Genomic DNA, 13,338 nt, shown 5'->3' on the forward strand with positions numbered 1-13,338 from the left:
CACAATTTCGATTTTGGCAACTAGATGGCAGCAGTGTGTGTACAAAGTTTCAGATTGATCCAGTGAAGCGTTGCAATACTGAATTATTTTGTATCAAGTCTGCCCAAATGTGCCGAATTGGTCAATTTATACATTTTCAAGTACATAACTATAGAGAACATACAAAAATGATATGGTAATACAAAATGTAAGTTTACACACTCCGAGGAATGTCATGCATGATGGAACATTAGCTTATACACTAACTTTCACACATGTAGATATCCGGGCAGGGTGGGTGTGGAGCCAGAGACAGCAGGGGTTCAAACTGTAGAACCCAGTTCCTACATTTGAATATAAAAATTGATTTTATCAAACAAACTATGCTACATTTTAACTCTGGGAGCAAATCAGAGCAATATTACTGAATGTAAGTATATTATTTACCTTCAGAGGTGAATGTATCAAAACCAGTTGCCGTGATACGTTTTTTGTTGTTGTGCACTCTCAAACAATAGCATAGTATTTTTTCACTGATAGCTACTGTAAATTGGACAGTGCAGTTAGATTAACCAGAATGTATGCTTTCTGCCCAAATAAGACATGTCTATGTCCTGGAAAGTTTGCTGTTACTTACAATAGTCATGCTAATCACATTAGCGCACGTTAGCTCAACTGTCCCGTATATGGGACACCGATCCCGTAGAGGTTAACAGAAAATGCAAGTTCCAGGATGCAACAATGGGCCCCATGGGTCTCCCGGTCGCGGCCGGCTACGACAGAGCCTGGATTCGAACCAGGATCTCTAGTGGCACAGCTAGCACTGCGATGCAGTGCCTTAGACCACTGCGCCACTCGGGAGACCAAATCAAGTTTTGAAACTTTTGAGAGAAGTGACCGTGTAATGAATGTTCAGCTCGCACTGATGAGACCAAATCAATTGTTTTACTTGCACAGCCAAGTCAAAAGGTTGCAAAATGCTACTAAATGGTCGCAGTCTGGAGCCCTTCCCCTTGACATTCTGTAGCTATATTATAATCAAAGTTCTGTTATAAGTAGTGGCTAGGGCTGTTACGGTGACACATATTACCGCCACACCGGTGGTCACGAGTCATGACTGCAGTCAAATTCCTCGTGATTTAGTCACGGTAACTAAACTTCTCTAAAACTGTGCAGTTGATGGTCATTAGTAGCCTACCAATCTTGCTAACTGCCAGTCACTAATGACCTGGTATTCAGCTCTCTACTGTCCCTCTAATCACGCTGACATCAATGCAAATGCAATCGAAAATCAAAACAAACACTTCATGAGAGCCCATGAGGTCATGTTGCACAACATTTCTATAGGCTATGCAATTGCGTGAGAAAACAACAGAGTTTTGATGGCCTCTATTAAAAAGAGGAGGAGCCCATCAGCTTTCTATAGGCTGGGCCTAGGTTACTATATTTATTTCTCAACTTTCCTAATATTAATATATTACACATTAGCAGAATCTTTTTTAATACGACTAATTACAGGGTAGCCTGCTCTGCTGACATTGACAAACGGATTCAATAAAAATGATGTTGTCCATATAATAGGCCTACGAGAAGGGGAGACACAAATGGAATATGACATCCATCTAAACTGGAGGAGGAAATTATTGTCCAAAAACAAACTTTTAAGTAGCACTGATCCAACAATGATAAATAGTGATTATGTGCAGTGCGCACTCACCGGGGGTATTGTCGATGCTCTCCGCTGGTGCCAATAAGATAGGCTAAATTGTTGTTCGCTCAATTATGTTGAGAATTGTTATAACTAAAAGACAGATTAGTATTTTCATTGTCTTCTCTTTACAGCAATAACCATTTGCTTTCCAAACTATGTTTTCCCGTGATTAGCTTCCCCTAGCCTAATGGACTCGCCGCCTATTCTTGCATATTAAAAAGGTAACGGCATGTAACCTCCATTCGCTATTCGAGTGCAGGCTATGGATGACGTATTTTTTTTGTGGGCCATTCTAAATAAAATAAAAATCCACACATACAGTATATTAGTAGGCTATATGTAAAGACCAGATTAAATTAAATATAGTCTGATTGGTGAGAATATTATCAAGTACTTGTCAAATTGTGAATGAGAGACTGATGAAGTTTGTGCAGCCTGTGCAAGAAACAGAGCAGAGCTCATGCCTTTCATGTGACTGTTTTCAAATCATCATTAGTCGCATCATACAGCCTTAGGCAATATGTTTAGATTTGTAATACATTCTAACTTTTGTACACAACTAAAGTTGCATAAATTACTTTAAATTAAGCATATAGGAGTACCTGTTTCTTTGTTAACCGCTCAACACAGAATAGCCGCATGTGCGCACTCCCTCTGGAAACGTTTCTATTTTATTCAGCTATGTTCAATTGTATTCTTTATACTATAAAATAATGCCACAGAATTCTAAGCAAATCTTGTCTGCTAAATGAACTAGTGTAGCCCACAGCCATATGGCATAGCCAGATAAGGGCCTATAACCTAAGGACAACTAAGAATATGCTATTCTGTTCTTCTGAAATAGGCTGCATTTTTACAGTTTGTTTAGACCTGTCTAAAATAAATAATGGATTTATTGTGATTGTGTAGGCTATATTAAATGGATTTGTTAGACTTTTTCAAATGTAGATGTTCCAAATGTCTGCATCAGTGGTTTGTAGGCTATGCGTGGAAGCCAGGAGATTGTAAACGTGTTTATGTTAATGAACGGTCAATTACCGTGAGACCGGCAGTTATTTGCATGACAGTTACAGGCTGACAAAATGTAATGACCGCAACAGCCCTAGTAGTGGCCTGATAGTTTGCAGAAAACTAACTAGCTAGCATTATCAATCTGTTATTACCTGAGCATATATATATATTGGGATGATTCGCTTTCAGATGTTTCTTGAGAATGGTTGTGTTTTTCCCTGTCAATTTGTCAGTGCAAACGCAGTCTTCTCCCGTGGAGACATTGCATTCGGTCTTGTTTGAATCGACATAAGTAAAGTAGCTCCAAATGTCGCCTCTTCTTCTACCGGGAGCTTGTACCACCGGGAGTGTAGCCACGGCGTGTGCCTTATTTGCATCAACGATTTGTTGCCACCAGATTGTAGAACGGTTGCCATGTAGAGAGGTGACTCGTGAATTACCTGGGCATGGTATTTATTTCCTGACTGCAGCATTGCAACATTGCAATGAGAAAGCCTTACATTTCTGCTGTCATGCATGCTTTTGATTGGACCAAGCAAATAACATTGACAAGCTCTCAATCTCTCCAAAAACTCCTGTCCAGTCCATTTACTAGTCAGATTTGAGTCCGAAATAATTTAGTCTAATTTTCGTCACCAGAAATGAAAAATCTTTTTAGTTTAGTTATTTCTGGGTCTATTTAGTCAGTTATCGTCTCGTAAGTTGCCAGTGAAAAATAGTTGTTTGACAAATATTTTCGTCACTATTTATGTTGACGAAATGAACACTGGTATAACACTATATTCTCTATCTCCAGGTGTTGTGTTGTGTGGACAAACAGGGTGTATTATCCTGGCCTAACCCCAGTCCAGAGACCGTGTTGTTCTTCAGTGGTCGCGTGGAGCCGCCTCACAACGACAGTCAGGAAGACCTGCGAGACGATCTGTCAGTCAACTCCTTCTGCCGCATGGAGACCGACGATGACCGTGACGAGGTGTGTGTGTGTGTGTGTGTTTTTCATAAATTATTATTAATCTTCTCCTGTTCTTGCATACTAAAATCAGATGTTTCATTCCATTACATATAAGGGCTCTTATTGGCTATGAATTCCTGTAAGTGACATTTAAACCTCTGTAGTTATAGAATGTCAATGATGATAGTATTGCTCTCTGTTATAGTATCTAGTTCCCATTGTCTTCTGTCAGAGGGCATCATTCTAACGCGACACGTTATCTGACGTGAGACCATGATCTACTTCCTTTAAACATCTGAGGTAGTGACTGAGACACGTGTGATAGTTGATATAATCTTTTCAGTGATTGAAAGAGTGTTGTCTGATGTGGCTGTTCATCCTATCTGTCAGACCCAGGAGGGGGAGGCTCTGCTGTGTATGCCAATGATGGATGGGATGGGGGACGGGCATGAGCCCAGTGAGACTTCACATGACACTGGCCGTTCCGAGGACACAGTTCAGCCTCGGTGGCAGGCGCGGGAGACACGCACCAAACACCCCTCAGGATCTAATGTCAGCTTCAGCCACAACACAGAGGGAGGGGACCAGGGCCCTGAACAGGTAATGAACGCGCGTGCACACACACACACACACACACACACACACACACATCCTGTAAACCAGTCTCTTGTCATCACTATCTTACTACACAGAATTCGTTCCCCTCCTTTTTCCCCTCTCTCGCCACCCCTCTCTCAGGACATGGTGGGTTGCTGTGACAACGAAGCGGAGGACTACGTGTGTGACTACCACCTGGAGATGCTGAGTCTGTCACAGGACCAGCAGAACCCGGTGAGTATCCAGTTTGACGAGCAGGGCTGGCAGTGTCACCTGCCCAGCCTCAAGCCCCTGGGCCTCAACATCCTGCTCAACCTGTGCAATGCCAGCGTCACCCAGCAGCTCTGCCGCTTCTCCGACCACCTCAGTAACCTGGCACTGCAAGAGAGCCATGGGGCCGTGCTGCCCGTCCACGTGCCCTGGGGACTGTGTGAGCTGTCCAGGCTTATAGGTGAGGAGAAGGAAGGGAAGAGATGCGCGCGCGCACACACATACACACACACACACACACACACGTACGCACACACGTACGTACGCACGCATGCATACAGACACACACACACACCTATGCACTTACCCTGTGGACTATGTGAACTCTCCAGCCTCATACAGAACACCACACACACTGACCCCTTCTCTTCCACTCTTTTTCTTCCTGTGTGATTCTCAGGGTTCACTCCCGGGGCGAGGGAGCTGTTTAAACAGGAGAACCACCTAGCTCTGTACCAGCTGCCCTGTGGGGAGAAGGCCAAGGAGTCTGTCCCTCGACGCCTACACAACTTCACCAAGAGACAACCTCCCATCAGCCACCTCATCTCCCTCTTCATCAGAGACTCCTCTTCCAGTGAGAATAGCTCTATAGCGCTTTTGTTCTTTTTGTCTTTCTTCCCTCTCACTTGTCTCTCTGTCTCACGCCATCTCTCTGGTTTCTCACTCGCTCTCTCCATCTCTTACCCTCCTCTTCTTTAGCCTTCACCTCTTTCTTGGAATTGTTTTGTTGCACCTCTGTGACCTCTGACCCCTGACCTCTCAACCCTAGATAACGTCCAGATGTTGTCTCACGGCTCAGCTGACCTCATCCTGGAGGCCTGCACTGACGTCTGGGACGGATCCGACATCTACCCCCTCTCTGGCTCCGACAGGTCAGAACAGCCTTATAGCAGCCTTATAACAACCTAATAAGCAGACCTGGTGCCAGGATAATGTGACTAAGGGGGCAGTTGAAATTGATGAGGGGGCACAATTTGGGGGGGTTCTTGCATTGGAATTATATTGAATTCTGCTTATATCACACTATACCACAATAAACATAAAGTTCAAATGTCGAGATTCTCCGGGACCATTGATTGAGTGCTTTTGAAGTGTCAGGTTGGTGTAAGATCTGTAGCCTATATCCACTGCGCTATATCAGCCCAATGAACAGTGCCCAACACACAAAAGCAAGGCCGTTTTGGTAAAGAATATAGGCTACAAGATAGGGTAATTCAACTATTACAAACAGCTTATGTGAATGCAACCATACACACAGCTGTCTTGCCAAAATAATGCAAACTAAATGCTGAAAGTAGTAGCCTTGTTATTCATGCGTGCAAACAACAATACTGAATAGCAGTTTGGCTTAGAATGCCGACACAACTGCGAATGCGAACGAATGAATGCAAACAGAACAAAACAGCGGTACCAAGTAGGCCTAGTAAACAAAATATCAGATCGATAAAGGCATGACACAATCTATATTTAGGCTAGTTACAGTAAACAAAAGGCGAATGGAGATCCAAATAACCAAACGCAGCCTACTACAGTGAGATGCAGCCATGCACAGCTGTCTTGCCAAACAAATAGACCTATAGGCCCGCTTCAAACATGGAAAACCATGCCGCTGATGAGTACAGAAACACGTTGTGATATGTCACAATACGCTTACCTGAATCAAATTCGATCCACGTAAGCAATGCCAGTCTACCATAAACACGTTTCCAATACGTACAGTTCAATTTACAACCATGAAAATCAATAGGCTACCAAGAACCATAATGTATTTCTATGATGAAACATACCGATATGTAGCTATACCCAGGGGCGCCATTTGGGTTCTTGCATTGGAATTATATTGAATTCTGCTTATATCACGCTATACCACAATAAACATAAAAGCCTACATGCATTATTAACTCTTTATATGTCTACCCCCCTACAGGAAGAAAGTTCTGGACTTCTACCAGCGTGCCTGTCTGTCGGGCTACTGCTCTGCCTTTGCCTACAAGCCCATGCAGGTGTCCCTGTCCAACCAGCTCAATGGGAAATGTGTGGAGCTAGCCCCCGGCCCCAACCTCTTCTCTGGGGTTGAACTGCCCTCCACCACCCCTATCAAATACGGCTCCCGCAGGAATTCCTGGAGCTCTGATGGTAAGGGAGGAGAGTCGAGAGGGATTGAGGGAGGAGAGAGGAGAGAATGTGAAGAGAGGATGATGCAGTGAGGGAGGTGCAGCTACACTTACAATATGTGTTTTGTGTTGTACCTTAGTGTGACTTTTGCTTGTATTTATTTTTGTGTCTTGTCCCCCTCCTCTCTCTCTCTCTCTCTCCCCCTACATCTCTCCATAGAGGGTATAGGAGAAGGTGTGGAGAAGGATGACTGTGTTCAGGCTCTGAGCGGTCAGATCTTCATGGGGATGGTGTCATCACAGTTCCAGGCTCGTCTGGACACGGTCAGGCTCATAGACGCTCTGGTCACCGCCTGCATACGCTTTGTTTACTTCTCTATGGAGGATGAACTACGCAGCAAGGTGGGTGTGTTTGCTGAGATGTTTGTGATGATGGTGATGATGTAGTCCTGTATGGTGTGTTAGGTGTTTGCTGAGAAGATGCATGATGCTGATGATGGTGATGACAATGGTGATAATGATGTCTGCCTGTCTGTCCTGTTTATGTGTAAGGTGTTTGCAGAGAAGATGGGCCTGGAGACAGGGTGGAACTGTCACATCTCTCTGACCCCAAACAGGGACAGTCCCTGTGATGGCGCCCCTAACAGCCCCGGCCAGGACTCCCTACATGATGACCTGCACCAAGACTCCCGAGATGAGGCAGAGGGGCCGTTGTTACCAGAGGAGGAGACTGCTGATGTTCCCAGCTTCCTGGAAGACTGCAACAGAGTACAGGACAAATACTGTTTGTCTTTCCTTCTCTCTTCTCTTTTCTTCATGTCTTCTCTTCGGAACTGTGACTTACACCTGTTTCTTGCTAACCCTTCTCTCTCTCTCTCTCCAGGCGAAGCTACCTCGTGGTATCCACCAGGTTCGTCCTCACCTGAAGAACATTGACAACGTGCCTCTGTTGGTGCCTCTCTTCACCGACTGTACCCCAGAGAGTGAGTCAGAACATATTACAGTTCACTTCATGTACATGAATCAACCTTTTCTGTTTTTCAAAAACCTTTTTATTTGGTACAGAGACATTCCCATCTTTAATATACAAATCAATTGACCATGGTATATCAGTTCATTTTATCACAAGATATGCAATGTAGCTATGCTTGTTAAAGATACACTGAACAGAAATATAAACGCAACATGTAAAGTGTGGTTTCATGAGCTGAAATAAAAGATCCCTGAAATTTTCCATGCGCACAAAAAGCTTATTTCTGTCAAATTTTAGACACAAATTTGTTTACATCCATGTTAGTGAGCATTTCTCCTTTGCCAAGATAATCCATCCACCTGACAGGTGTAGCATATCAAGATGCTGATTAAACAGCATGATCATTACACAGGTGAACCTTGTGCTTGGGACAATAAAAGGCCACTCTAAAATGTGCAGTTTTGTCATACAACACAATGCCACAGATGTCTCAAGTTTTGAGGGAGCATGCAATTGGCATGCTGACTGCAGGAATGTCCCCCAGAGCTGTTGCCAGATAATTTAATGTTAATTTCTCTACCATAAACCGCCTCCAATGGCGTTTTAGAGAATTTGGCAGTACGTCCAACTGGCTTCACAACTGCAGGCCATGTGTATGGCGTTGTGTTGGCGAGCGGTTTGCTGATGTCAACGTTGTGAACAGAGTGCCCCATGGTGGGGTTATGGTATGGGCAGGCATAAGGTACGGACAGCGAACACAATTGCATTTTATTGATGGCAATTTGAATGCACAGAGATACCGTGACGAGATCCTGAGGCCCATTGTCGTGCCATTCATCTGCCGCCATCACCTCATGTTTCAGCATGATAATGCACGGCCCCATGTCGCAAGGATATGTACACAATTCCTGGAAGCTGAAAATGTCCCAGTTCTTCCATGGCCTGCATACTCACCAGACATGTCACCCATTGCACATGTTTGGGATACTCTGGATTGACGTGTACGACCGTGTTCCAGTTCCCGCCAATATCCAGCAACTTCGCACAGCCCTTGAAGAGGAGTGGGATAACATTCCACAGGCCACAATCAACAGCCATATCAACTCTATGCAAAGGATGAGGCAAATGGTGATTACACCAGATACTGACTGGTTTTCTGATCCACGTCATGTGAAAGCCATAGATTAGGGCCTAATGAATTTATTTCAGTTGACTGATTCCCTTAATTTAACTGTAACTCAGTAAAATCTTTGAAATTGTTGCACGTTGTGCTTATATTTTTGCTCAGTATACATGTGTGAAAGTGTTCTAGCATGTTCTAAATCTTTGTGTGTGTGTGTAGCCATGTGTGAGATGATAAAGATCATGCAGGAGAACAGAGAGGTGACGTGCTGCCTGGGGAGCTCCGCCAACTTCCGCAATAGCTGCCTCTTCCTACAGAGCGACCTCAGGTACACACAGTCACATGAAACAAACGCATGTCACAAACACAGCAGCTATTGCCTAGTTCATTTATAAATAGTCTATGGTGTGCATCCATACATTCACTTACAACCACATTACACAACTGCTTCATGAAGAGTCACACTGTTCCTGATAAACAAAGATAAATAACAACAAAAAACAGTTTCCTAACCCTCTTTTCCCTCCTGTCCTCCCCCCAGCATTGCCCTGGACCCCCTGTACCCGTCTCGGTGTTCGTGGGAGACGTTTGGCTACGCTACAGGAGCAGGGCTGAACGGGGAGATGGAGGGTCTGTCTCCCCTCAGTCTGTCTGGTCAACTCAACACCCTGGCCTCTTCTGTCACCTTCCACCAGGGGGAGTCTGTCAGCATGGTCAAACTCATAGAACAGGTGAGACACATACACGCACGCATACACACACACAGAGATACAATATATGTATTTTACGTGTATGATTCCCTTCCAGGCGCGTCACACCACGTACGGCATCCGCAAGAGCTTTCTCTTCCTGTTGCAGTGTCAGCTGACCCTGGTCCTCATCCAGGTGAGAGAGAACACAACTATACTTCGCCTCGCTAAAGCATTCTTGAAATACTAATGCTGTTTATTTTTGCTATAATAAAAGAGCTGGGGATGCAACAGTTTTAACTGAATATTTGATGAAGGTATTGTTTTTCCCTCCCGTTGTGTAGTTTCTGGCCTGCCTAGCCCAGCTCCCTCCTCCCATGAACATCACTGACATCCTCTGGCTGTCCTGCTTCAGCTGTCCGCTGCTCAGGTACCACTGCTACTAACCATATAGGTTTCACACTCAAATTCTATATAGTATAACAGCATTATACATGATAACCATGTCTATGTGTGTTGTGTTGGCAGTGTGTCATTTTTAGGAAAGCCACCAGAAGGTTCTGTGATGAACGTGGCCACAGGGAAGAACCAAGATGCCATCCCCAGAAAGGTACGTACTATAGTTTACCCACACCAGCCCGGTTTTAGACATATCACTTTACACTTTAGACCAGGGCTGTTCCTGGAGAGCTACCGTCCTGTAGGCTTTCTCTCCGACCCTAATCTGGCGCACCTGATTCTAATAATTAGCTGGTTGATAAGCTGAATCAGGTTAGTTACAGCTTGGGTTGGAGCGGAAACCTACAGGAGGGTAGCTCTCCAGGAACAGGGTTGGAGAGCCCTGCTTTAGACTACGCTAAGTTTATAAGGATTTTCATGATTGGCCAACTCCAAATATGCGCCCTTCACCTCTTCTAGTTCTGAATCAGATGTGTATTATCGATATCTTAATCATGACATGTGTACCATGGCATTCCTTTTAACATCTTGATTTGTGTATGTCTACTTACTGCAGACGCAGAACTACTTCCTGGGTTGTTTCCTGTTGAAGTTTGGCCTGACCGTGTGTGCCTACCTGCTGGGCTTTGGCTTCACGCTGCACGAGGTCTGCCTGAGGGCCAACAACCTAACACTGGCAGAGAACACCACCATCAGCTGTACTGATATCCTCAGGGTCAGTTCAGCTCAGGACGCCCCCCATTGGTTCAGGGAGCTGTCCAACGGCCTGCTGCTCACTCAGAAGGTCATGGCTGGGTTCCTGGCCCTGCACACAGGTAGGAGGAGCTCTCTGTGGCACTCTCACCCCTGCATCTATCAAGTCAGGTTGTATCCCAAATGGCACTTTATTTCCTATATAGTCCACTACTTTTGACCAGGGCACTATATAGAGGGAATAGGTTGCCATTTCAGACGTAGCCTCAGTGGCTTCTATCCTGCTCCTGGAGAGCCCAGGTTCATGTGCGTATCTTTACATTTTATTTTATTTATATTTCTCTCGCCCTCCCTCTTTCCCAGTGGTCATCTCTCTGAGCTATGTCCATCGCTCCCAGCCGCTGTGGAAGAAGAACCCCTTCAGCAACACCTGGTGGTGCCTCACTGTCCCCATTGTGTAAGTGTGTGCCTGTGTAGCCTAACTGTTTCGAACAAGTATTAAGCAGCAGCTGCAATAGAGAAGTTTCCGCTTTTTTGGCATCAACTGATACTCTTTTCTCACTCTTTCGGTCTTCCCCTCCCTTCCTCCCCACCTCCAGTCTTCTGGGTCAGTTGGTGCAGGCCACGGTGGACTACCAGCTGTGGCAGGACCGGTCGGGACATTTGACCTTTGACCTGAAGGACATCCCCATGCTGGCCTGGCTGCTGGTCTCCTTGTCCTCCCTGGTGGTGGTGCTGCTCAATGAGGCCGTCAAACTACACGAGATACGGTAAGATGAGGAAGAAGAGGAGAGGAGAGGGAGGGTGAGGGGAGGAAAGAAGGGGAGAGGATGGTGGGATAATGTCATGTGGGGGGAAAAACGGTTCTTATGTGTTGATCTGTCCATTCCTTCTGTCTGCAGGGTGAGGGTTCGCTACCAGAAGAGACAGAAGCTACAGTTTGAGACCAAACTAGGGATGAACTCTCCCTTCTGATTGGCTCAGACAATGAACAGAGGGGCGTGGCAATACATGCTGGGAACCAATCAGCCCTCGGGGAAAATTGGATGCCCCAGAATCTGGAGTAGGTCGTAGTTGGTTCTAACTGCTGACACTGGGTCAGATCGTTTCTCATCCCTCTGTTTGTTAGGATTGGAGAAAGGGTAATATGATCCTAGATCTGTGGTTGAGGGGAACTTCTACCTCAAGCCTGTAATCGCACTCCTCCTCAGTGGCCATCGACCTAAACCCAGGAGCACTCAACCCACCTCAGCCTGGAAGCACTGGCTCCTAGCAGGTAGCGCTAACCTCAACCAAACCGCTATTGGATCCTTGTTTAAATTGTGTAATGGTATTTTTATTTTTATTTTTTAATCCCAAAGCATTTTCTTTATTTTTTGCTTTTAAGAGAAAGACAAACAAAAAATGAGAAGTATTTATAATATTGTGGAATGTTATTGAAGGCCTGGGGAATGTTTTACTGTAGTCCCTGCTTGGGGATGGGGTTACGGTCTCACACTGTATCACAAAGGGATTATCACACTTCAGCATGTTCCTTCAGCGGGGGGGACATTTTGCCATGGGGCGGAGAGAACATTTGACAGATTTAAAGCTAATTTCCTGCAATTCTACACATTTTGCTATGGCTTATGCCATGTTCGTATGCTATCTGAGTGACTCAAACATTATAACAATATCAATGCCATGACATTTTGGGAATTTTAGTCCTCAAAGATGATCGAATTAAAAAAGATATTGCTCCATTATCTTTTCTACATACATTATATCTGGTTTTAGTCGTTTAAGTTCACACTGAAAATATTTTACCATCCCAAAAGTTATATATATAAAAACAAAAAATGCATGTAGGGGAAACACTGCCAGAGTAGAGTATCCCAATACCAGAGTAGAGTATCCCAATAATAATAATAATAATAATAATATAATATGCCATTTAGCAGACGCTTTTATCCAAAGCGACTTACAGTCATGCGTGCATACATTTTTGTGTATGGGTGGTCCCGGGGATCGAACCCACTACCTTGGCGTTACAAGCGCCGTGCTCTACCAGCTGAGCTACAGAGGACCCAATACCCACAATACCAGAGTAGAGTATCCCAATACCAGAGTAGAGTATCCCAATACAAAGAGTAGAGTATCCCAGTACAAAGAGTAGAAAATGCCTACCATCAGGTGACGTCTGGAGGAAACTGTATTCAAGTCAATATGGGGAACCTAGGGAAACACACTAAGCATTTGTCAACAAATTCTCAAGGCTACTCTCTATAACCCAGCCTTTTGCCAGATAATGAACATGGCATTTTCTAAACAAGGATGTAAGAAAAAGTATTTGATGTGATTTTTACTTTCTAACAAATGTTTTCTTTGTTTCACACACATGCTCCGACTCCCGAGCTAAGCCAAGGGCAATCCTCCTGCTGTAATGCAATAAATAATAAATATTAATTTAATTTACATTGAAAAAGTACAACTGAATTAGTCTTATTTAGGTCAATTGTATTTGAAGAATGTGCTAGCATGCCACTTTGAAACTCATGTACTGTAGGAAAGGGTTTGTTGTTTTATAATCATAAATCATCATAGACTGGTTCGATCCCTGTGTACATACTTACATCCTGTTCTTCCCACCAGAGTACTGTACTAAAGAGGGACTATCTTCTACTGTAACTAACAAGGTTTTGTCTGTGGTGTTCTGGATTAGAATACCTTCTAGAGCGTCCCAGGTTATTCTGAAGGTGCTTCATATCATTCAGTTGCCTTTTTACTA

At 44.4% G+C, this 13,338-nt stretch overlaps 1 protein-coding gene across 6 annotated transcripts in view; it reads left to right on the forward strand.

The window, feature by feature from the left end:
* Nucleotides 1-12,545, forward strand: part of LOC121547394 (transmembrane protein 94) — a 43,209-nt gene extending 30,664 nt beyond the window's left edge. For all 6 annotated transcript variants that reach the window (XM_045209872.1, XM_045209870.1, XM_045209869.1 and 3 more), the window contains 18 exons: nt 3,498-3,674; nt 4,044-4,253; nt 4,392-4,701; nt 4,921-5,094; nt 5,290-5,392; nt 6,448-6,656; nt 6,855-7,036; nt 7,187-7,402; nt 7,518-7,617; nt 8,950-9,058; nt 9,272-9,461; nt 9,538-9,615; nt 9,764-9,849; nt 9,948-10,029; nt 10,435-10,693; nt 10,935-11,028; nt 11,171-11,341; nt 11,474-12,545. In XM_045209872.1, coding sequence (XP_045065807.1) covers nt 3,498-3,674; nt 4,044-4,253; nt 4,392-4,701; nt 4,921-5,094; nt 5,290-5,392; nt 6,448-6,656; nt 6,855-7,036; nt 7,187-7,402; nt 7,518-7,617; nt 8,950-9,058; nt 9,272-9,461; nt 9,538-9,615; nt 9,764-9,849; nt 9,948-10,029; nt 10,435-10,693; nt 10,935-11,028; nt 11,171-11,341; nt 11,474-11,546 — 2,823 coding nt within the window. In that variant the 3' untranslated portion in view covers nt 11,547-12,545. The remainder of the gene's footprint in view (nt 1-3,497; nt 3,675-4,043; nt 4,254-4,391; nt 4,702-4,920; nt 5,095-5,289; nt 5,393-6,447; nt 6,657-6,854; nt 7,037-7,186; nt 7,403-7,517; nt 7,618-8,949; nt 9,059-9,271; nt 9,462-9,537; nt 9,616-9,763; nt 9,850-9,947; nt 10,030-10,434; nt 10,694-10,934; nt 11,029-11,170; nt 11,342-11,473) is intronic.
* Nucleotides 12,546-13,338: the final 793 nt, after the last annotated feature.

Source organism: Coregonus clupeaformis, chromosome 31 (genome assembly GCF_020615455.1).
Source record: "Coregonus clupeaformis isolate EN_2021a chromosome 31, ASM2061545v1, whole genome shotgun sequence".
Lineage (NCBI taxonomy): Eukaryota > Metazoa > Chordata > Actinopteri > Salmoniformes > Salmonidae > Coregonus > Coregonus clupeaformis.